The sequence below is a fragment of the Protopterus annectens genome, chromosome 7.part1, assembly GCF_019279795.1.
Source record: "Protopterus annectens isolate FY-2018-M chromosome 7.part1, PAN1.0, whole genome shotgun sequence".
In the NCBI taxonomy this organism is placed as follows: domain Eukaryota; kingdom Metazoa; phylum Chordata; order Ceratodontiformes; family Protopteridae; genus Protopterus; species Protopterus annectens.
In genome coordinates, this window is record NC_056740.1 from 5695924 (window position 1) to 5722041 (window position 26118).

General features: G+C 37.2%; 1 protein-coding gene across 3 annotated transcripts in view; it reads right to left on the reverse strand.

The window, feature by feature from the left end:
* CELSR3 (cadherin EGF LAG seven-pass G-type receptor 3) overlaps positions 1-26118 on the reverse strand; it is a 1979827-nt gene that overhangs the window by 214703 nt on the left and 1739006 nt on the right. For all 3 annotated transcript variants that reach the window (XM_044078523.1, XM_044078522.1, XM_044078524.1), the window contains exons 26-28: positions 12344-12518; positions 6706-6818; positions 3884-3963 (exon numbers count right to left, since the gene is read on the reverse strand). In XM_044078523.1, the coding sequence (XP_043934458.1) occupies positions 3884-3963; positions 6706-6818; positions 12344-12518 (368 nt within the window). The remainder of the gene's footprint in view (positions 1-3883; positions 3964-6705; positions 6819-12343; positions 12519-26118) is intronic.

The window sequence follows — 26118 nt, forward strand, 5'->3', positions numbered from 1 at the left end:
GAGAAACTACAGGCACACATATCTCCAAATACCAATGAATAAGGTGAAGTATAAAGCCTGGGAATGTGTATGTGTGTCTCTGTGGTGGCGATTTTTTTTTCTGGTATGTAAAAGATAGAAGACAGAATAAAGTAAAGGTACTAAAGATTACTTATGGAATGTGTTTGGTGGCTTTAGGGTAGTAAACTGAAGTATTCAGTAAATATTTATGTTTTGGGTACCTTCATGGATTCAAAGCTGGGAGAGCCATCCTATGCTAGTGGCGGAGAAGGAGGTCATGGACAGGCACACTGTAAGAGAAACTGAAATGCAGGCTCTGGTTTGAGACTGAAATTTGTCATATGTGATCAGTGCTCCATCCTGGTCAACAGCAGTTAAAAAATAAAACAGAAATGGATCTGTTAAGAAACCTTCAAAGCATCACCCAGAGATCAGACAACATGCACCACAGGTGTTATGGTGAGAAGCTCCTGACAGAATTTTTCAGTATCTGTTTTATTACCAGGCAAGCTCATTTAAACTGGTTGCTAGCCCACATGTTATCAGTGCATAAACATGCAATAACTGAAAAAACAGTGACATACTACCATGCAACTGTGACATAAGATGTGCAAACTGTGATGGAAAGCAATGTGACAGAAAGAAAAATGGCAAATATGGAGCAGAATAAGCTACAGGATCCAGGCATCACAGATGTGTGATAGAACAATCCACCCAAATGACTGCATACCTGTACATTAATATGAATAGTTTGAAAATGAGTAGCAAAAGGCATAACAAATCTGCTGAACAACATAAAGCATTTTAGAAGGAATGTGGAAATGCTCAAAGAAAGATAGGGATGTCTTTTTATTTAACTTTTTAGAATGGCAATGGCATCTGAGAGACCACCAAGGAGATGCATTTAGTCTGGCCACAGCCTTTACCCCAGGACATTAACTGTTAGCTACGCTGGATGGACCTTTTCATAAAGAGTTTATTTGGTTCTCCCTTATGGGGCAGTTCTTGACTATTTGGTCAAGTAAAGTAGATTGTTAAGTAAATGTTCCACACCTATTTCAAAATATAACAGAGAATATCCAAGTCAATTTTTAATCTTTGTCTTTATAGGAAGCAGACCAGTAACAGTCAATAAAGGGGGAAAAGGGTTGGGGGAACTTGAAAAGAAGCAGGCTTGGTAAAGGAGCATGAAATGTGCTGGGGGAGGGATAAGAGGTCTGTCCTGTACATTAAACTCTTAGGCTATCTTGACACCCACCCCCCCCACACACACACACACACACACACACAGGCTTGGTGGTAGATTTGATACTTTCAGAGAAAGTTTGGTTCCAGCAGATGTCAAATCCGTGGGAAGAACTATTCTTTTCTCATGCCTGCAAGATACTTTGCTTCTAAGCCTCCTAAAAGGGAGTCCCCTTGGTCGTATTGGACCAGACGCATTTCATATTTGATATAGTAGTTTGTGGGAGGGGTGTAGTCCTGAAGTATCAAGAAGTTAAGGGGCCTTTCTTATGGTGACTGCTTGGTCTAAGGAAGGATGGGGCATACAGATTGCTTCTGAATTAATTCAGACTGAACATATTCATTGTGGCGAAGACATTCAAGGTACTGACCCTGCACTGCTTCTCAAAGGCTGCCTGTTGACTTCTCTCAACTGAGAGATGCTTTTTTGTGCATCCCAGTTCATTTATCTAGACACTTCAAAGTTCCTCTGGTTCACATTGGTAGACAGTCACTCTTTGTTCACATCACTCTCCATCACATTAACAGTCTTCACAAAATGCTTAGTGCTATTTACCATCTGAGAACAAGGGAAGTGCATTTTTAGTCATAAAATGCTCTCTGGTTCTCTTGTTGGTTGGGGTGCCTTCTGTGTAAAGTCTGCATATCCTGTCTGTGTTTGTGTGGGTTTTCTCTGGGTGCTCCAGATTCTTCCCATATTCCAAAGATATGCAGTGGTGGATTAGACACTCTAAATTATTTATTTGTTTCTTGCATTTGTTTATTGGGATGGTACACTGGGCCTAGGTCAGCCCATTTTCAGTGGAGGCCCGGGGAGAAAAGCTCCACATAGATTTAAACATTTAATACATGAAGAACACACAGTACAGAATATGTACAGTCACAATTATTAGACCATTATGAGCAAAAAAGTGCAAATTTACAGAACATATTTGCATTGGAAATAGGTTATCTAGATTAAATGAAACATACATGAATTAACACATAGTACATAGTATATAGAATCAGGATGGTAGGAAAAGTATGGGCACGAGAGTATAGATTATTTACTAACATGGTACCTATTTGTATTAAACATTCCATTAATATAGATAATATGATTACATAAAAAGAGTGTCAGTTGTATGATAATTAACTGATGGAGGTAGGCAAACAATTGGCCATGATGGAGGTACAGTATATAGGCATAAATCAGCCATAGTTTTGTGTATGTATGTATGTATGTATGTATGTACATGTAGTATGAAAGAACAACTGTGGCAGAGCTAGCTACCTGGCAGTGTGAACACGGAGTCTAGTTGATTGTCAATGTAGAAGTGACACTTCAATAGCAAAAAAATGGGAAAAGTGTTTGTGGATCAATGAATGGGTGGTCTTTTTAGCTAAAAAAAGAGTTGGAAGGGTCAGTTTGAGCTAGGACAAATAACCATTCATGAGCTAATTTCTGCTAAGTATGATCATATAAACATGGCACATGGGTGAAAATAAACATGAAACAATTTGTAGATGATCTCATTTGGGGTACAATGAATGCTCCAGAAAATAGAAGAGCTGTGTGGTCATCTGCAGAGGCTGAAGGCATAATCATTGAAGTAATTGAGCCATTATTTGGTCAAGCCACTTACCCATTTAGCAAATGTAGCGTAAACAACATGAAAAACAGCAAGAAAATCTGTATCTAAGACTTTATGCTGAAGAACCTCAGGAGGTATCATAATTTGGGGAAAGTGAACTTAAATGTGAAAAGAGACGTAGCTGAGTGCGAACATTATTCATAGCACATTTCATAGCACAACAGAGATGGTTGTGACTAAAGCAAATCAGCCACTTAAATGTGTGGTCTCCAGAACTACTTAAATTACTATGAAGGGATCTTGAATTACCATTGTAGGTTTGGGAGATCTTTATTTTGTATACATGAGTGCAATTACACTAGCAGGCTGCTTTAATATACAATTTGGTAAGTCTTCTGTGTTAAGCTCATCAAAGCAGAAAAACACTTGCGTCTGCAGATTAAGCACTGCCTTGCAAGGATCCGTATTTGCAGACTCAGCTGTTCAGTGTTTTTCTTTTTTCTTCAGTAGAAACCATCATATTCCTAGCAATCTTTCTACACTTACGACATTTTTTGAAAGGTTATATTTGTTCTACAACTGTCAGAAACCTCTCATTATACTAATCTACTCTACCTTTTCAGGAAACTTACCCAGTCATATCCTACATTTTTCTGCTGAAAAATAGAAAAATGTCTGTGAGTTTTCTATATAACAACCACTGACATCAGTTTTATATTCCTCTGGTCTGCATATTGCTTTCCCCATTTCATTTCTATGATGTCACCTTACTAATTTAAGACATTTCTTTAAAAAATTATGGTAATATAGGTCAGCAATGCAGTGAACCAAACATGCTTTTCCAAGATTCTTCAGATAGCAGGACTTGAAACAAGAGAAAGGTGTTAATGCCAAGGTCACAGTTCTAACGTGGCATACTTTAATCTACTGAGTCAAGAACTAGGAGCCGAAACAGGTAGTAAGTAATAGAGCATCTTACTACACAGACATCAAGAAACATGGCAATGTATAACTGCAAACCACTAAACAGTCCATCTCTAGTTTTTCATGGACTGGTTACTTACAGAACAGATTTCTTCTTTGTTTCTTTCTGGCCCAGTGAACAGGACAGCCTTGCAACCACCAGAAACATTAGTCCATTCATCTGAAATCAAGTTGTCAAAAATATATGATGAGAAAAAGTCTTACACTACAGAAAAAGTCATGTTCTACCTCAACATGATGATATCAGACAGTTTATTTGATTACTAAATAATTGTTATAAAAATTAAAATGTTTTGAGGAGGATGCAACTGCTCAACCATTTCAGGGACAAATGATTCATTGAATTTGTTTCTTGTCTTCTGTGGAAATTAATCAACTTTAAATCTACATTTAAAATGTTAATTAGGTTTAAAAGAATAATATATTTCAGTTTTTTTTTTAGATTTTAAATGTAATGTGCCCTGAGGTTATATGCTCTAGAGGTGGGCTATATGTATTTGGGTCACCATCTCTCCCCCATAGTCCAAAATATTTGGATTAAAATAAATCTGAACTCATTGAATTGCATTTCACTCGCATGTGAGCTGATCATTTCTGTGACATATCCAAGCCTATCTGGTGCCATCAGAAATCATAACAAATGTTTTGGAGAAGCAATTATTGTAAGGTTCACTTACACCTGATAAGAAATTTCTACACTGGGCAAAGTGAAGAAGGATCAATTGGGGGTACTGGAGAGGGACAGCTAACATTTTTGTGCATTATACAACTTATGTCCACAAGGACGGTTATTCCTGTGCTGTTGTCAAAGCAGAACAAACAACTAATGGTACAAGAATGTATGACAGAGTACAGTCAGCTAAGGTTTCTGCCAGGTTTAGCTATAGATACATCTGGTTGTGTAGATAAGTAAAATAACTGCATCCCAGTTAATGACTGGAACTGAATATTTATTTATGCATGGTAGTCTAAATTCATCACAGACAATAACAGGCATATTAAGAAACAAACTAATACATTTCTAACTGCACCACTAAGCTGGGAGATGGTAGAGTTATCCTGAAGATATCACAAAGTACATTTTCAGTGAAACATGTCAGCAGCCTTGGCCACCTTTATTTATGCTTACTGTTTTAAATTAATTCACTGTAGCACATCTTTCATATGCCAGTAACTGAGAATTGATCCTTTTATGCTACTTGCAGCAACAGAGTTAGCATTTTGGAAGTGGAATGGGTTGTGCTGTGTCTTTACACCTTAACATTACACTCTATACGTAGAATTGCCTTCAAGCTTTATGAAGTGACTCACTCCCCACGACACTGCACAACCAGATTTTTCAGTGTTCTTCAGATTACTGACAGCATTGGAACAAGAATTAGCATATTACACAATGTCACACGCATACAGCATTAATTACCACACTGTACATCTTACAAGTGAATTAATTACCATTTTTGGCTAATCCCCACCCCTTAAAAATATATAAAGATTACCTCTACCCCAGGGATGTCAGGGATGAGGAGGTAGAACATACCTTTCATGCTGCTGGCAGTGACTTAATTAGTGCATCCTAAATATGACTTGCCTTTTGTTTACTATCTGATCCATTGTCCATACTTATAGGTTCATATGTTCAAAGGAAGTTGCTAGGCTAGTGGCCCTAGACCCCTTACCATATTAATCCTGAGTTGCCTCAATTGTCCTTGGTTAGATGGCCGTAATTCGCAGAGCAAATCTATGATAAACACCGACTACCCCTGTCCATGAGGGACATGGGTGCCACCCCAAGGGTCTGGTTTCCCATGCATTTATCCAGGCTGTGCTTGAACAGAGTCAGTGAGGAGCTCTGCTTCATGTAAATTGGAAGTTTATTCCAGAGTAGCAGCAATCTCTGGGACATGTATCTGTCTCTTCAGCATGTTCTATTAATGTGGGAGGCTAGGATAAGATCCCTAGAGTGAGTGACTCTTGTGCCATGAGGATCTGCAGCATATCCATCAGGGCAGGGGCATAAACTACCCTGTAGGTCAGGCACAAGTCACCTCTCAGCAGCCTGTATGACACAGAGTACAGTGACAGGGCTTTCAGTGTCTCCATGTAACTCATGGTTTGGAAGCCCTGCATTTTCTTGATGAGAAATCTCTGTGGTCTCTCGAGTTGCTGCAGGTGTCTGTTGAGGTACATGCAGAAGGGAGCATTGTACTCTACTAATGGTCTGATGAGGGTTGGGTACAATGGAATTATAACATTCTTACACTTAGATGCAATGCCCTTACTTATGAGATACACAACAAAGAAGGCTTTCCTTACCACTGTGGAAACTTGGTGGTCAAAGTTCAGATTGCTATCTACCTCTGTTCCCAGATCTCACACCACTGGGCTTGAAATTAGGGGGGGTGCTGTCAATATTGTAATTAGCAGGGAATTCCACTTTGCTAAAGGGGATAATAATGCACAGATCCATTTCCTTGCTCCCAGATAGCCATTAGAATTTCAGTATGGGGGTAGGGGAGATGTAGCACAGACATAATATAAGCATCCTCTTAAAAACATCTCATATTGCAGAAGAATTATTGTTAGAAATCAGTTATTGGTCGGCTGAAAATTGTCTTTGAAGTTATGTATTTTGTTTAAATACCAGACAGTGCATAATTTAAACATTAAATTGCTTATGAATTTGTATTCATTTTTAGTCTAGATATGTATGACACCTATCCAGCAAGATAATCTTGCTACTAAGTCTCTGTATCATGTCCTAAACTGTTATACAGAACTCTGTTCCCTAACATTGAAAAACAACATTAATACGAGTGCTGGAAAAGCACCGTCTATAGCATTTTGATTTCAGAAAGTTTTACAAAATACATAAGGTAAGCAATGTGAATGCCTTTCTTATTACCACAATAACAATGCCAATGGGTCCCACGAAGCTCCAAATCAGCTTATCATGGACAGAAATCCAGCAGAAATCAGGGTTCCCATAACCTTCGGGATCCAGTCCTACTGCCAAACCTGTAGCACAGAGGCAAATGTTACATATGGATCTTTGTGCTTATTAACAATAACAACCTGACATGGAGTACATAGGGAAAAAAAACAGTACGGATTTGAGATTGAAGGCATTAGAAACAATGTGAAGAAGGTAGTCAGCGTCCCTGCTAAATGGTTTTCTCACCAAAACCTCCGAAACAACAATAAATAAAAGAAGTGAGATACCAGCCACGAAGGATGTGCTCAGAGGTATTCAATGCTGAAACACTTGTAGTTAGTCAAAAGGAATCCAACTGCTTATGAAGTATCCAAAAGCTTTATTTAAGAAAACAAAAATGAGCGCTTTCGCGTGGTCCATCCACGCTTCATCAGATAATAATCGCTAAACAACTGTTGTGTATTTATACATCCGCTAATGTTAACTGAAATAAAATAATTCACTTTAAAAAGTTTTTTCTTTAAAAATATATATGTTACTTACATTATTTAAAACATAGATACAAAATTCATTCCTTTAAATATATGTAATTACTTATACTCTGTAAAAAGAGAGTATACAGAGTATAAGTAATTACATATATTTAAAGGAATGAATTTTGTATCTATGTTTTAAATAATGTAAGTAACATATATATTTTTAAAGAAAAAACTTTTTAAAGTGAATTATTTTATTTCAATTAACAAGTTTCCCGCGTTTAGCGGATGTATAAATACACAACAGTTGTTTAGTGATTATTATCTGATGAAGCGTGGATGGACCACGCGAAAGTGCTCATTTTTGTTTTCTTAAATAAAGCTTTTGGATACTTCGTAAGCAGTTGGATTCCTTTTGACTAACTACAAGTGTTTCAGCATTGAATACCTCTGAGCACATCCTTCGTGGCTGGTATCTCACTTCTTTTATTTATTTTTTTAGCATTAGAAACAATAGAAATTGTAGTCCGTGCTGAGACTTGTACAAATCAAACTCAAATGCAACACTCCTTGACTTATGTACAAATACTGTACTATATTTGTAGAATACATAACTGAAAACGTACAATAAGAATGATTAAGTTATGGGTACTAATTCTGCAGACTAACAATCTGAAAAGGAATTATTAAAAAAAAACAAAGAGTAAAGGAGGGATTGTGTTTTCTGTAGAAAGAATATCAAATTGTGGCAGTAAGGCTAAAGAGACAATGTGATCATGTCTGTAGTGGACTGTAAATATGGGTCTATGTTCAGCTACCGAAAAGGATAAAACTCGAATGGCTAAATGTTGAACAGAACACAGTGAAATGGAAAATTAGCAAACAATGAGAACATCGAAAATACATGCATCGAATGGCCATATTCGGCCAACATCGCAAACACAATCAACCAACCCCCCCCCCCCCCAACTATACAGTATATACCAACTCTGAAATTGCACTACAGTGGGGAATAGGACAAATTTTAAAGGTTTCCCTTCGCTTACCTTGTACATCACATTACTTCCTAGTTGTTAGCCAATGATGACCATTCAATTTATTTATATTTGATGTTCTCATTGTTCGATAATTTTCTGTTTTGCTGTGTCCCATTCGAGATTTAGCCATTCAAGTTTTATCCTTTCTGGTAGCCTAACATAACCAGTAAATATATTCTGTTCTTCTCTACAACAGTGTTCCATAAAAATAAAAAGTATTAATATTTTGTAACAATTCTATACTTTAGCAACAGTTTTGTGCAGACAGATTGGAATCCTGCTTAAGCCTTTATCTAAGTTACCATCTATAGAGAAGAAAAAGCACAAATAGCGTAAGGGACCACAATATTATGCTGTAGCACAAGTAAAAGCCGTTTATTCCTTACAGGCTAAAATCACACAATCAAGCGCTTTTATCTCTGTTGATTCACAGACTTCTTCAGATAACAAAAATAGACAATAACCCATTTTTATATAAAAACTCATCAGTTATGTCATCAGTACTATGCCCCCTAATTAGTGCAACAAGCCTACCAGCACACTCAGTTCATTACATATACATGACAGAATTAAAATTGCAGTTCACATTTATAAAATATAAAATAAAATAAACTATGTAATATATCACCATATATATACAGGATTCATGACAAAATAAATACCATAAAAAGCATTAATTAAAACCCATAAACCTATCTTCTGCTTTTGGCTTTTCCTGGTTAGAGGTCACCACAGTGGATCACTGTCTGTTCATGATTGGCAGTGGAGTTTTATGGTGTCGAGGTGCCAAGCCAGCACCCAACCTTCCACAGAAAGAACAGACACACACACATACACCTAGGACCAATTTTTTTTTGTGTGTCTAATTCACCTACAGCATGTCTTTGGGAGGAAATCAGAGCGTCCACAGGGAGGACATGCAGACTCCACAGAGAAAGCACCCCAGCTGAGGATTGAAACGAACCACTTGCTGTGAGGTGGCAACGCCAACCGCTGCACCACCGTGGTCACCCTAAAACCCATAAATCTATAAGAGCCTTAAAAACGATATAAAATGCATCTGATACATTAACGTTCATCTGTCTAGGACCTTCAACTTTAGGAAACAGGACAGTGAAAATGCATCATTAAGACCTGGCCACTGTATGGCATTCGTTCTCAGTTGCTATAAGGCCTCATGTTTTTCTAGTATAAGTGACCAGGGACCACCTCTTTTATCAGGGATAAGGACCTCAATAATAGAAAATTTTAAATTATGGTCTACAAATTCTAAACAATGCTTTGCCAATGCATTTTTTGTATTTTTATTCCTTATGTCTCTAAGATGTTCATATATGCGATTCCTGAACTTCCTCTCTGTCTTTTCAATATAAAAACAGGGACATTTTGAGCAAAATTCACAATACACTACTTTTTCAGTATTACATGAACACTTCTGATTTAACTTTACAATTGTATTATTTACATTGAAACTAGAGCCTTCCTTAACATATGGACAATACAACTTCCACACTTACTCAAACAACCACTTAAGCATCCCTTTGAACTGGTTTCTAGAATGGTTTTCAGGCATTTACCTTTTCTATATACAATACTGGGTGCTTCTCCCACAGATTCTCTAATGTCCTTATTGTTAATCCATTACCAGCCAGTTCTTGGAGAGTATATCAACTATATTTCTACTGGAACTATTAAAAGTTGTCACAAATGCAGTATTAAAATTATTTTGTGTCTTAGATTCAACACAAAAAAAGGTTGTTGGGACTATTGTAATTGAGTAAGGTGGAATTTTGTGCGTTTTCGGTATTAATGTTCATGTCAATGTCAACAATAACATCCACTTCTTGTTGGTTTAAAATGGGTGAAAAATGTCCCCTTTCTCACTTGTTTATTACTTCCAACATAACCTCATTCACTAAATTAGATGGGTTATCCCTACAAATAAACATATATTTCAACTTGTCACATTCATCCAAGAAGCTGTTAAAATATGTAACCCATGCGTGCAGCCCTAACAAACTGCCCTTTAAAAACAGCTCTTTTTTGATTGTAAGGGTGAGAACTTTCATAATGTAAATAACTGCTGGAGAATGTGGATTTCCTAAAAAATTCTGATTTGAATACTTTCTGTTCCTTGTCTTTCATTAATTTTATATCTAAATATGAAATTTCATCATCACCAATGGTATGCGTAAATTTCTGCGTTAGGCTTTAAAAGTGCTATAGACATGATCTCAGGATTGTTCTCCATTCATTAGCTGATGCTGTTCAGTTTTGTTAAAGGATTATCAGTTATTGTATTCTGTTACTGATGTAGATCAGGTATTCTGGGTAGCGCTTACTGCCTTCAATGACAGTAAAACTGATATTCTGAAATGATAAACTAGTGCCGTCAGTCATTCAGTCAGTTATATCACAACAAAAGCCATCACTGGTGCACATGACACTGCCTCCTCTGATCTCTGATGACACCAACGTAAGTGACTTTCTGTCTTACAGTTAAAAAGATAAGCATAGGTATTACCACTACTGAGGGGTTAATGAAGTGTTTCAAGTGCTTGCCTAACATCTAAACAGCAGTTTGTCTTTTTTTCATGCTCGGTAGGCTCTCCAAGTATGTTCTCTAAGTGCTACATTCATCTTAAAGCAAATGTCTTTTTTTGAAAGCTGTAGGAAGACTGTCACAATGAAGTAAAATTAAGGCATTAGCTCTTTATGAGAGAGCAGAGAGATCCCTATGATAAGAAGCTTGACAGTCATTACCTACAAAAAAGGGAAACTGCATTTATGCAGAAAAGCAACACCATGAGCACAGGAAAACATTTAGTCTGTTAGTGTGTAAGTGGAATGGGGTATTAACGATAATTTACAAAGAAAAAAAATCTAAAACAGGATACTATAAAGTAAGGACAATTGGATTTACATCATGGGCAGAGATATAAGCTAGGACAAAAACAAAATGACAGTTATAATAAAAAAATCATGGTGGAAGAAAATGTCAAAAGGCAAAAAAGAGACAGAAAAATTGTTGGTAGCCTAAAGTGAATCAGGAGTCACAAATAAAGTGAATGGAAGCAGCCAATGCCAAGTCCTTTTTGGAAACAAACAACCAGTAGACGTAAAGAAATTATCCAAGTCTTCAAAAGAAATTATCCAAGTAACAACTTGAAACCCAAGTCCGAACAAACAGAAATGGATCGGAAGGTAGTTTAGGACTGAAATTAAAAGTTACACATCCACAGAAATATTGAAGCAACAGGCTGGCAAGTGTATTAACTATAAGTTGGGCTGTAAAATTCAAGCACTCCTGGTGTAACAGCAACAGACTAACGTCCACCTGATGTGGGCAGGGCCTGAAAGAATAAAAATAACAGGTAGGGTAGTTAATTATATGGATCAGCAACTGGTTCCAGAAAATTCTGTACGAATTAAACAAGAAAGACATCCCATTTCCATTGCTAGGGTTTTGTCCATCTTCATTCCTCCCACTCAAACCTACTACTTGACTTGCATTTTAGATGCCCAGCCCAACCTTTCACTTTGCAGGTGATGAATGAACATTTACAATAAGATGTGTTTAGTTTCAATCATGCTAATTCTGAACAGTGAGCTTTAGAACATATGTTCTTTTTTTTTTTTCTCTACTCAGAACAATTTGTTTTGCTCTGCAGGAATCTTCCTTAAAAATTACCAGAATAAACATAGCATAGTTTGTTGCTGACTTTAGTTTGGTTAGTGTGATTCATTTTGTTTCCACACTGTACAATCAGCTTCTTCAATAACAGTATTACTTATATATCTGCTGTATTAATCTGATCTGAGTGAGTGATCATGGTGTGTTCAGATCTAGAAAAAAATCATTCAGTTAGACTATAGATGACTTTACTTTTATAAATGGTTACCATGAAGAACATGCTTAAACATAAAGTATTAATGAAATAATAAGTGGAGATCTACAGTTACAAATTATGAACCATATAGTAAAGCCTCATTTGTTAACACAAAATTACTGTTTATATTGCTGAAAAGTATTTAAAAATATAGTGGATTTCTAAATAATGAATAATACATTCTTTCATCTTTCTTGCCACTCACCTGTAATTATAGCAGGAACACCCCAGCCAATAGCATAGTAAAATCTCATGGCACCATAGTTGATGTTCCTTGCTTCAGTCTGCATGCGATAGATATGTAACCCCTCCACAAACAGCCAAGCAAAGGTGGCCATGAAGAAATAATTCAACAGGATGGCAATCACAGTGCAAGCAAACTGACGAGGCACAAAAGAAAAAATAGATTGAGCATTTAAAGACTCTTGCCTAATGTAGATGAAATTAACTCACTGGCTAATTTCACTGTTTTTCCAAGACAGATCTAATGCAATCCTCCTAGTGAGTTTCACTTCACAGACTGTTGATCTTAAATTAACAATAGCATCTTTAAATGCAAAATGCTTTTGAAAATTGCATAACACAATTCAGCATCAGCACCTTAAAGACCCTGTGAATTCTTATGTGGCTAGAACAGGACTAGTGCTAACCAGCTGGTGTTAGACAGTCATAAATAAAACACTAAGTGGTCAAAATGAGGAATTTTCACATTAGTGGTATCTCTTATTGACCATTTCCTGAACCACAATACAAACACCATATATCTATTTTGCCACAGAGAGTGCACTGATTTAGTACACCAGCAGAAGAATACTACATTCAATCCTGTTTCTTGCCAATATTTTCTCAACTCACCTCTGCATTCAGTACGGATGAAGACCATTATGAAATACGTTTAAATAAAGTGTCTTAGGTAGAACAAGCACAGCAAAACATTAAATAAAAATACACCAAACCTGGAAAAAAATCAGTGCATACCTCTAAGCTGTCCAGATATCTGCAGAATACCCATATTTTTGCCTTGTATTTTTAGTCTGTTCCTCATAGAATTTGTGGTTTTATGACATATCACTGAGGACTAAAGTCACTAAATAATGACAGACAATTCAGTTTCAGACTTCATGCCCTTCAGAAAATGCATACTAATGCAAAACCTGTTATTGTAGAAAATGTCTAAGTTTATAACAGCAATGTTTATAATCTGTTCGTAACTGTAGGTCTTTGCCCCACCCCATTATTTTGGTGCTGTCTAGATTTCTTGCAATTTACTGCCCCCCCACTCCCAGCTAATTATATATACCAACTCTGAGGTCACACTAAAATGGTAAAAGGGCAGTTTTTTTTTATAGTTAAGTTACTGGTAAGTAAGTAGTACATTTTTTCTGTTATGTTGGCCAACTATGGCCATTCAATGGTTTTATTTGCAGAGATATACCTGTGCAGTAAAAGTAATGTTCAATGTTTAACACTTGAGGAATAGCTGTTTGATGCAAGGTACATTTGATGGCTGAACATAGACCAGTCACATGCTGTTGCTGTTTATTTGAAATACATTTAAAGGGATGTCTGACCAAGGTTTGTACACATGCACATTCTGTGAGCATACACACTAGTACTTGTACACATTACACCTCCTCTCAACTTACTTATATTTCTGAGAGGAGAGGAAATACTTACTAGGCAGAGGCATGCCAATTAATATCACACATTTATTTAACTTGCATACTTGTTTATAAAGGTTCAAAGACTTAGGATCAAGTTTATGGCCTGTTGGTTTTTAAGAAGCGTATCCCACATTGATACTTTCTGTTACCCATGTATATGTCGATTATTTTTAAACACTGTTAACGGTAAACTAGATGTTATTATTACCAGCTTACTGTGTGTTAGAAAATTAGGAAATGCAAAATTAAGCCTGAAGCGACTCCCCAAAAATTCCAAACAGTTACATTAACAGACACAGTGAGCCTGTAAAAAAGCAAGAGTTCCTTCTTACAACATTTATGCCCTTACCGAAGAACATCTACTTCTCATTCATCTGCCTACAAAATAGTACTAGATTTTACAGTAAAATCAGAATCATAGCTTGCGATATCTGGCACCTTGTGCCAATCCTTGATTTGACAACCCCATAACTAACTTGATAAGAAAAAAAAGGTCATCCGAGTCGAGGGTAAAAAAAATGTTCTTGAAACAGTTGAGAACTGTTTGCCACATATGTAACAAGTGGCTTGCTACAGTTAAATTACTACAAATAAATCACTTTACCACCTCATCCATGACATAAATATAGTACTGAATGTCAACAGTGTAGTTGCAGTCATGGCTGAAGGGCTTCTTATATGGCATTGCATCATAAGCATCTGCCCACTGTGCCCCCTAACATCTTGTGTCCAGGATAGCTGCCTCCTTCATCTCACTTTAGCTATGCCTCTGCAATAAATATACATGTTTTTGTCCTTGGTAGGCCATATATGACAGAATATCCATTGAGAGCAGTACAACAGATCTCTCAACATACAATACAACACTCTTATTTTCATCTACTTTACTCATACCAAAGAAGAACAGCTATGTAAGGGTATTCACCATAACTGTACACGCTCAAATATTATCAAGCCCCACAGGACTCTGTCTTTTGACTACTTTTGTTCAGTATTTACTTCTGTAACCTACAGACTAAAATCCAAGAGCAATAGCTGACCATAGATTCACAGGTAAGTACTAGGCTACTAGCCCTTCTGGGACATTCTAAGCTTAGCCAATTTCCCTTTCAAAGGTCAGAAACCAAGTTTGCAGGTGACTGCAAAATGGGATTAATTGCCAAATGAAAAATGGACCTACATGCTAAAAAATGCAACAGTGTCACATTTGGCAGGCAAAACCAGCATACAGCATTGATGATATCCCACTTCAAAATGAAAATGCAGTTATCGAGACCTCAGTACTTGGGTTGGTAATTCCCTCTCCTTTGATCATCATGTAGTAAACATTTATCAGGAAATCCTTCTGCTTGGTGCAGCTGACCACCAAGGGAGAATCATATAGCTCTAAAGATGATATTGCCCCCTTGTATTCTGCACTGATCAGACCAATTTTAGAACACATCACCCCATTCAGTATGCACCTCACCAGATATATAACACAGATGGAAACAAGATCCCAGGTTTAAACCCCTAAGCTTCCAAAAGAGACTAGGAAAATGTTTCTACTTTTTGTGCCCTATAGGCTCCTCATTGGAGATCTAGACCTTGGATTTGAAGCAATCATGACTCAGTAGTCCAGGATCTCTTGAACCTTCACAAATCAAACAGCCCCAAAAATACCAAAACAAGGGAAATAGACCTGCTTTTGAAGATAAACAGAAAATGGTGGAGAGATAGATTCATTGCTGAGTACCTCCTTCTCCTCTGGAGCAGACCTCCCCCTCCTACGCATAAAGCAATATGATACACTACTGCCTTTCAAATGGGACCCAGATAAATGGATGGGTATTCATAAATTCACCCTGGGCTTAACTGTCCCAGCCCTTCTTAAGGGGGGTGTAGAGTTAAGGGTGGAAACTGGCAAGGTGTAATATTCCCATGGAAGTTGGGCAACACCAGAATGCCACTGGTTTCTTCACCATGCCTAAGAAACCTGTAAGGGTGAAGACAAGCTTACTAAACATATATAAGTTAGTGATCCTAAATAGTCAGCAGGTTGGGTTGTGAGTCGTGAACTCATTCGGATTTACAGTAAAGGACAGATGTGAAAGCTTTTCTTGGATGTCTCTGTGCTATCATATACAGTATGTTTAACAGGAGTTTATCAGGACCTTAATTTGATTATATGGTATATCAGGAGAAAAAGCTTATGTGGAACACTGATATGTTAATTTTTGTATTTGGCTTTGGTCTTAATAAGCTGCTGCTGATGTCTCAGGCTCCAAGTACAAAGCCTATACTGGATATGCCACATGAAAAGGCCAACATTTATACTAAGCAACACGTCTACAGGCAAGTCATATATTGTGCTAACACCACCATTTGTCTCATGTTTTTTTTTTTTATTCCAAATAAATACTGTTAAATAATGGTTTGTTTTTGCAGAACAGTCCCTCTAAAACTCATATTCATAAAATGAACATGTTTTCACCTTTTTACTCTTTAATGAATGATCAGCATAGTTTCACTTTTTTCTTTCCTTCTTCAGTTTGTGTCTGAAAATGATGACACTACAACAATCAAGAACCTCTCTGAAGACTTGAAATTCTGGATGCTATGTTTTAAGATATACTTCATAGCAAGGAACCAGCCAGAATGACTCCAATGTGCTAAGTTTCTATATGATATAAATGAGTTCTTTTAAACCAGGAAGACAGAAGGAAAAAGTTAAAGCACTGGCAGCAGACTGCAGAGATTAACGACTCCCTGAAACTCCAAAAGTACTTGTTCACACAGAGGGTTGTAGACTTACTGAGTGGATTACTAAAATGGGTTGTGAAGAGAAATCCCACAGGTATTCAAGAGGGTATGGACCAGGAAAAAAAAGAGTATTTCAGGTTTAAAGAGGAGGCAGAATGTTAAAGCACTTAAAATGGCAGACTAATTAGGTTTTTTTGTCTTCTTCCTACATCAAGCATATACCATATCATCATCCTCATCATCACCACCATGTAAAGGTATTTACATTACCTGATTTCAAATAACAGGAAAAAGACAAACCTGCAGTATTAAAAAGTAAATTTTAGACACAATGCAAACTAGAGAAGGCCTTGTCATACTTGAGGCATTTACTTTTTTTTTTTTTTTTTAACCAGAGATAAAGGGGTTTAAGGGACTGAATACACTTAATGTCACTAACTCAAAGCATAGAGTATGAGACTGTGAATTTGGCGACCTGGCTGATTCACTAATAAAAGACAAAACAGTCTGTAGAATAAAAATGATCAGCTAAGGGTCAGAATTTTGAAAAACAAAAGCTGATTGCAAACTGAGTAAGTCTGCATGTATTTCTGCCTTGCCCTGAGCATCAGCTAAAGCCATTGGGGTAAATCCGGTTAAACTGCATGTACAACTTTAAAGAGTACAGAATATTGTTTCAGATACCCACATTACAAACTCAGCTAAAAAGAAGGTACAGATGCTTGTATGACTTTGGGCATGAAAAAAATAATTCATGCAATAAAAAAATGAAATTAATCACAGCAGAGATAAAGTCTAATGATACATGCTTAAGAAAGCTAATGAAACAGAGCTATGAAAATGAATATGACGGACTTCAGAATATTCATGATGGAAGTCTGTGTCCATGTTTGAGAAGCACTGAAGCTGATGCACTACAAGGACAATCAAACGTGTGGAGATTCAAGGAAAAGAGTGTATATTCTGAAAGCGACTGTTAAACAATCCACTGCAGTGCAGAAATGCAGTAAGTCTGTGCATGTGATTATAAACATACTGATTATAAACATTCTGGCGCCCTTGTGATATGGTGCCCCCTCAGCTCTAAGTTGGGGAAAACAAATTCTTTCAAACTTGAGGAGCAAAAGAAAAACAAAATGAAAAATGTAGGAAACAGATTTTGCTCCAAATGCAACATGTGACTTTCCACAGTTACTATACAAAGGGCTTCAGTGCTTTCAGCAGTGACCAAAAATCCAGAATCAGCATTCTTTTCTGATTACTGGTACTGCACAACAGTATCATCAGCATTTGCCAATCACACACAAACACTTTCCACCCCCTCTTTTCCCCACACAAACTGCACCTCTTTCTGTAATTAGCACTTCATTGCAACAGAATAATAAGTCATAGGTTGGTTTATAGGTTGGTACTAGGCTATCGGCCCTAGGGCCTATACAAGCCTAGCCATAACAAGTCATAAGTACAGAAGTTGCCTTTACTTTAGCACAGAATATGAATGTTATTGTGAGAAGGTATGCTGATCTGTTTTAGGGATTAGGACATCTATAGGCTAAATATCTCATAAAGCTGTTACCTGGGTCAGTTCCTGTGACACCTGCTCCACGCAGAGTACCTGCTGTGCTTCAGGATAAAACTAAGAAAGAATTAAACCATGCTGAATCATTAGGTGTAATAATAAAAGAGACAGAGCCTAATTTGGATAATAATGTTTGTATATGATTGCTCCTCACAGAAAACCCACAGGATGCTATCTTAAATTTCCTACAGAATTCAGAAGATTTTGGAGAATGGCCTGGCTTTAAGCTTAATACAGCAAAAAATGGTGTTTCCTGTTAATTCTGCAGCCAATGCCTTGGCTGCCAAAGCTACTCCAGGAGAATTACAATGACCATCACATCCTTCAAAATATTTAGGGATTTATTTGCATCCTAGAGCTGAATCCATGAGAATCCTCAACCTCATATTTCTGTGGGATGATTTCCTGTTCACTGTTCACTCAAGAAGGAGATTATATTCATCACTTATATGGGGAAGTAATGCTCTTAGAATGACACTAGCCACAAAATATACTACCTTTAAAGACATATTCCTATTTCTGATTTTAATAACTGGCTTAATAAAATACAGAAACTATTTTTGAATTTCATTTTGACAAATAAATGCAGTCAAATCTCAACAAGAATATCATGCTTTCCAATGCAGGATGTCCAAACATAAATTTGTACCAGATCCTCTCCATTTTGGCCAAGACTGGAATCTAATATATTAGGCAGCAGCTCTCCTTTAGGTACACTGTGGCATAACTCGTCTCTAACACAACATTTGAAGACATGGTACACTTTAAAAGACCTTTTCAGCTGCTAATGTTATGCAAAAGGTAGTGGCTAACCTTTTTTCTGACACACTGAATGCCCTGCTTAGGGCCATTTTCAACCATCTTTCAGCTTCTCCAGTTAGGGGTCGCCACAGTGGATCACTGGTCCGCAGACTGATTGGCAGTAGACTTTTACGGTGTCAAGTTGCAAGCCCAGCATCCAACCTTCACAGAAGGCACACACACACACACACACACACACACACACACACACACACACACACACACACACACACACACACACACACACACACACACACACACACAGACACCCCTGCCACATGTCTTTAAAATGCATTCGACCACAGGGATGACATGCAGACTCCGGAGAGAAGGTGCTCCAGTTGAGAATTGAAAAGGAGAACCTCTTGCTGTGAGGTGACAGTGCTAACTACTGCACCACTGTGTGGCTTTTCTCAACTATCTATACATGTAAAACCCATAAATTGGTTTAACCGGGAATGTCAAAGTATAGCCTGGATTGATGGCATGTTGCAAAATGTGAGGGGAAAGTGGGTATCTGCTTCCTTTGAATATTTAAGGTGCAAACTTAAATTGATGGTTAATGAAAGATTGAGATATTTTTCAGTTACAGTATATCTTCTTGTTCTTACCCCTTTCCCAGATTCTCAGAGAAAACCTGATAAGCTTCCAATTAAGGAGTGAACATAGCAAATCGGTTATTAAATGGAAGAAAATGCAGACTGCTCATACAGAACCACATTTGCAGAAACCTTATGTTATAAAACTAATGGAAAAAGTAGGAACAATTCTGTTTTTTTTTCCCCACTGGGGACTATACATCTTATGCTTATGCTTTTCAAGTGAATGTGTGCTATTTCATGAAGAAATGATCTTTTGAGAGCTAATTAAAATTCAACTATAACTGTTATTGGACAACACATGCGATTGTGCAGGCAGGTTTCCACACCTTCCTTTCAGTGTGAAGGATGCAACTTTCTTAATCCAGATATTTGTTATAAATTTTAGATGTGCGAACATGCTAAAATCATGGGAATCGGTATCTCAGTCAACTCATAGGATTTTGAAGATTCCTTATTTGCACACCGTGGGCAATTTGTTATTCTATACTTGTCCTGTTTATATGGGTTTAAAGGATTGTAATAAACTGTGGATTATGTAATTATCCATGGCTACTAGGAAGTACATCACCTCACTATGGATATCTCCAATGAGTCTATATAGTTCAGGATGGGAAGACTTTTGTTCAAAACACAAATTCAAAAGCAGCTGGGGATGAAGCTCTCCCAGAAAATCAAAATGCAATAACAAAAGTGCAAGCTGGGAGTAAACAAACATGGCTGTCTTGATATTAAATAAAAGATAAAACTTTTATTCTGGTACAAACTAGTGAGCGCTTTCATGCCTCCTGGCACTTCTTCGGACAGAAGAAGGAAATGGGTGGACATTATTGTGGTGTTTATGAATTTTGTGTGTAATTTGTTATTGTCCAGGAATGTACTATGAAGGCACATGGTTTACACTGCTTATACCATTTCCTATTGTATATACTCTTTCCAATGCAGTTCATATTATGTATACTGTTTACAAATTACTATGTCTGGGGTCTTCACCTCATTGAACCTCCCTTGCTCTTATTGTTGGTACTGACATATTAGCAGTTTCTGGTTTTGCTATAAACAAAAGAGAGACAGACAGACAGACAGAGACAGCCATCAGACTATGTTAGTAATATGGTAACTGTGGGCAAACAGGATAAAGTCAGAATTTGGATTCATCCATAAGATAATAATAAATGTATCATGATGGAGAATTATCCATTCAAACTATTGGCGAAGTGGTGGTAGCTATGCCTAATGTCAGATTTTCCTTCAATACTTAATGCAAATCAGGGATTTTGGCAAATCAAGCTGGACAAAGCCAGTTTCAAACTCTGTGCATTTAATATGATATTTGATAGATACAGATTTTAGGGCTATCTAATGGAATGTAATCAGCATCCAGTGTATTCCAATGAGCAGTATCAAATATAACCAAAGGGCTAGAAAGAGTTACTGCAACTGGTTACATTCTAGCCTTGGGTGCTACCAAGCAGGAACATGACAGATGATTGATTAATAAGTAAGTAGCAAACTCAGCAAAGTCAAATGTCATATAGGTGACACTTTTCTGAAGAATATGGAAGCTTTGTTTGTTGCTTTTTTATTTAAAATGCTGTTAGCTAACCCAAATATTTACAGAGAAAAAACAACACTGATAATGATTTGATTAGACTAAAAACAGTCTACAGCCAGATGCTGCCAAGGTTCATTCATCTGTGATATGCATTAACCTATTAACCATTTCTCTCTTATGTGCTTCTTGGGAGTAGTACAACATGTGTCAAAGGTTATTCTACATATGCCAAGAGATTCCTATGCCACTGGGAAGAACTGCTAATACCATGCAATGTGGTATTAGTTAGCAGCTCAGTGAAAGAGTCCTAAGGAGCTGAAGAGGTTGGTGACTTTTGCACCCGCCATGAAATTCTGAGATGTTATCCATAACCCTGCAAGATGAAGCAAGTCCAAATGCAAGGGTTAGTAGCAGATTTACAGTAGTAATGCAGATCTTTTGCTTATTTATACATGGTAGTAACTGAAGCACCAGAAAATAGAAAACAAACTGTGGAAATGTAATGTCTGGTAGTAGTACATAACTAGTAGTGTCTGGTAGTTAGTGCAGAGGATTAAGACTATGAACTGTCAAAGATCTGCTTGATGTAGTCCAGGGCTGGATTCCCTCAGCTCCCATTTGGCTACTGTGTGACTCTGAGCCACGTAACCAGACACTGCCTTGAGGATACCTCTGAAAATGGACACATGTCCAGTCAGCTTACCCAGTTAACACATTGTTGATGTAAATAAATCAAACTACATACATGGGAAAAGCATTATAGTACAGTTACACACACCACAAGCTTCATAAAGTGCATTTAAGAAGTCTTTACACAAAGTAGCAACAAAATTGCAAAGAGTATTACTAGCATGGAAATATGTCCATTGCAGATAGTCTCAACAGAGCTTATCTAAAGGAATGTTAAGACCTGACAGAAGAAGGCACAAAAGTACTGATGGTTGAGAGGCATTGAGGTCAAAAAGTGTAACAAAAAAACAGTAAAGAATAATCAAATTAAAGTGACTGTTATTTATTCATGTTACATCAGAAATGTACCCTTCTACTTTCACCAACCCAATTTATAATAGACAGAAGAGCAACATCAATACTACCTGCCTCTTTTCTATTATAAGTTCTGGAGAGGAAACACCCAACACTTGACTTACTACAACGCTTACAGTTGAAACAGATGATGTCCTAAGACAACATGACTAGAAATGCATTTGTTTTTAAAGGAACAGGAGAGGATCAGACTAGTTCTTGAGAGAATATACACAAGAAAATGCCAATACAAGCCATTGTGGTCACTCATTACAATCAGCTAAGATGTTAACTAGTACATAGTGATGCCCTGCAGCTGTTCATATGGAACCATAGACAACTGCTGAAACTGCCTGAAGTAGATTCTTGTCCATATCCAAATGGCAATGGTAATCCGTGCACTGAGAATCAAAGTAGGGGTCATAAATTAAATTATAATTACTGCTCTATACAAAGTCTTTCCTATATTCTTTAAATAGCTCATAACAGGTTTCAGTGTATCCTGAAACTGTTTTTTTCCAACATAACTGGAACTTGACTCACACAGTTACAGCTGTAGTCTAATAAGCCATTAAATTGCAGTATTACTATACAAAAAGAAAGAAAGCATTTCTAGCTTTAGTAAAGGAGTGACATTACATAAAGAGGATGTTTGTTACTGTCTCTTTTAATCATTGGTAGCCTGGGTTGTGCGTCATCTAACTTGAGTAAGCTTTAGCCTGGTGTGTTGTTGTCTTTCGGCTTTTCCCGGTTAGGGGTCGCCACAGCGGAACTCCGGTCCGCTAATGATTGGCAGTAGATTTTCACGAACGCCAAGATGTCAGCTCGATGTTCAACCTTCAATGAAGGCACACCCATTTATGCATGTCTTTCGAACGCCCACCCAACCGCGGGGAGGACATGCAGACTCCACACAGAGGGCAGAAGCCTGCTGTAAAGAGATGAAATGAAATTACCTCTCTGGCATTTCTTTGTGCACTTCTATCTGCTACCCAGACCAGTTTACGTGTTGTAGACACAGTACACATAAGCATCCCTATTCTCTCATAAAGGTGCTAAGGGGGTGCATGGCTCCAGTCTCTGAGAACGGAATGGGACCAAGCAAGGAGCTATCATACCGTGGCTTGAAGGGGATTTCAATAGCCTAAAATCCCTCCTCTGTATGCTGACATTGTTGTCTGGTTGGGTTAGCTATAGAATAGTCTGAGTATGTGCTTCACATCTGGGCCCATAAGAGCCCACTGCATTGCTACCTCCCCAGCATCTGTTCTCTATACTCTGGTCTCCACCAGAAGGACATCCATTATTTTTCCTCCCCCCGTGGATAGGCACTCCCTTCCTACCTGACTATATCAGCAAGCACCTGAGTTGCTAATTTTACTTGGGTCACCTGGTTACCATCAGGACTTTATCTTTCTAAATTATCAGTGCAGGTGTTTAAGCAATGCAATAATGACCAACTCCGTAAATTTTACAGAAACCATCTTTGGTAACCTGACAGTAGGTACACTATGAGAAATTTGTAATATACTGCAGCAGCCATGACATATTCAAAAGAGATGGCAGTTCATGTAAATCAAATCTAATTTATACTTGTAAAAAAATAGCAACAACTCCTGTACCAAGACTGCCATATCTACAACTCTAAACAGCTGAGAATGCAACAGTGATGTTGGTTATTGATTGAGGCCCAAAATTATCATCCTTCCAGCTCTCAGTTAGAAATGCCAGGCCCACATAATGAAAATATCACATATTAAACCTGACATTGTGTATGGACCTGCCATTCAAAAGAGCTGAAGACAGGATCAACAGTAAGAAGGTTCTATCTAAATGTCAATGAGGCAACTTCATATCTACAGGTACCACAGTGATGCATCAACCAGGCCTTTCCCACTATGTTTTTACCCTAACATGGGGAAAGTGAACCTAGCTGACATTAGCCAATCCAGAACAGGGCACATTTATCACTTGGGTCTGACACCCTCACCCCCATGGTCGAGATTTATCCACACCATGCTGTCAAAATGGCAACTTAAACAGATGAAGAATGTGAAAAAATTCCTTGAAAGAGTATGCCAAAAAGCTTAAATTAAGACAGGGTCATAGAGTCGATCACAAAAAAATGTTTACATGCAACATCTTTAAAAGGGATCATCAATGAAAGCTCAGTCATAGAACACCATTAAATATATAATTTAAGACAAATGTTGCTTGAAAATCTAAAAGCATACAAAAGTGGCTGCAAACACAAACTTAAAAATAGTCTGCTAAAATGTATGAAGTCAATGACCAAAAACAATGTAATATTACTATTTAAATTATTGCAAAAGAAAAAGCAAATAAATAATAACAGAAGAAGAAATATAAATAGCATTCTCACATCAGAGCTGCAACAGTCAAACACAAAATAAAAAAAACACTCAAATGTGATATAAGTGTTGCATTTAAATAATGTTGTGTCTTTTGGCTTGTTGCATTTAAATAATACAGAAGAAAAAATAAGGGGTGTTCTTGACCACACTTTTATTATGAAATAGTTATCATTTTCATCCAGAATTGCAAAATGGATTTTATCAATTACCCACATAGCAAAAACCACCTGATTAAAATAAATCAAATAACTGCCGTCAAATTTAAAACATCTGGAGCACGCTAAACAATTGATTTGCCATAACCAAGAAACAGCATGCATTTTCTAGCAATCTTTATCACATGACATAAAAAACTACTACATTTACTGTGCTTGTGCATGGGAACCACAGATGTCCTTCCTGCTGATTGGTGTATAAAGAATATGCTGCTGGCAGTAGTACTGTATTTAAGAAAAGAAGGATTCCTTACTTCAGGTATATGAAGTCAGCAGCAAGCCACAGAGAACATAAAGCAAAAGCAGATATAAAACAATTGGGGAAAGCAGGAAGCATCTATTGATTTAACTGCATTAAATAAATGTTTTAATCCATTCATGGAGATAGAATATGGATAGAGCAGGTTTTGGGATTGAGAGGGGTGTGCATATGAGGATCCCTCTGAATAAGTCTTGAGTTGTGGAGAACTGAGGAAAGAATTAAGTGTTTAAGAAGAATTCAGGAAGAGCATTTTGCCTATAGTTTAAGATGAGCAACGAGATCTCTTCTGATGGAGGACATATTGGAGTGTTCAATGAGGTGAAGAAGGAAGGGGCAGTAATAGGGAAGGCATATTTGGTAAATTGGAGAGACGGCCCTGATGCTGAGATGACCGGCACAGGTTGAGACAGATGACACATTATAAACAGATGTTTCTTCATGAAGTTTAACTGGCAGTGGAATGAAGGAGTCTGCATAAAGTAATTTAAAGAGTTGAGTCCAAAGGAGGGCATTGGATCTTTGTTTAACTGGGAACCACTTTGTTTCAGTTATTGCAGTTTTTAAATGTATGTTGCAGCACTTCATAACTAAATTGCTACAATGCACTTTGAGCCGATAATACTTATTTTATTTTAGCTGTTTCCTAATAAAAAAAAGCTGCAAAATGTTTGTTGTTAAGAAAATACCTGTATAACTCTAATGTATTTTTCTGTGAAGTTACCACAAAGACATCATGGGGGGTACATTCATAGACTTTAATGGACAATACTCAAGTGCATGTGTGGTGGAGTCCATTAAAGACTCTGGAGACACTCCCATGCTATCCCTCTAGTGATGTCAGAAGGTAACGTTTTAACTGACTTTTTTAACAGTGAAATAGGGGGAAAAGTGTTAAGTTTTTTTTCTTTTTTTTTTTTTTTTAATAAAGAGTATCTAGAAAAAACTGATCAGGGAAGAAAAGGTAGTTTTGCTCCTGAGGCACCACAAGTCATGATGTATTATGTACAAAAATGGAATGAAACATTTAAAGAAGGTAATATCTGCTGAACTAAGTATGCACTGAATTAGCAGAATAGCCAACTGAATTTAACAATACTAGTTCTTATAATGTAGGCATATTATGCCATGTAGTACATAAATAATGAGATGCAATACTTCATTATCC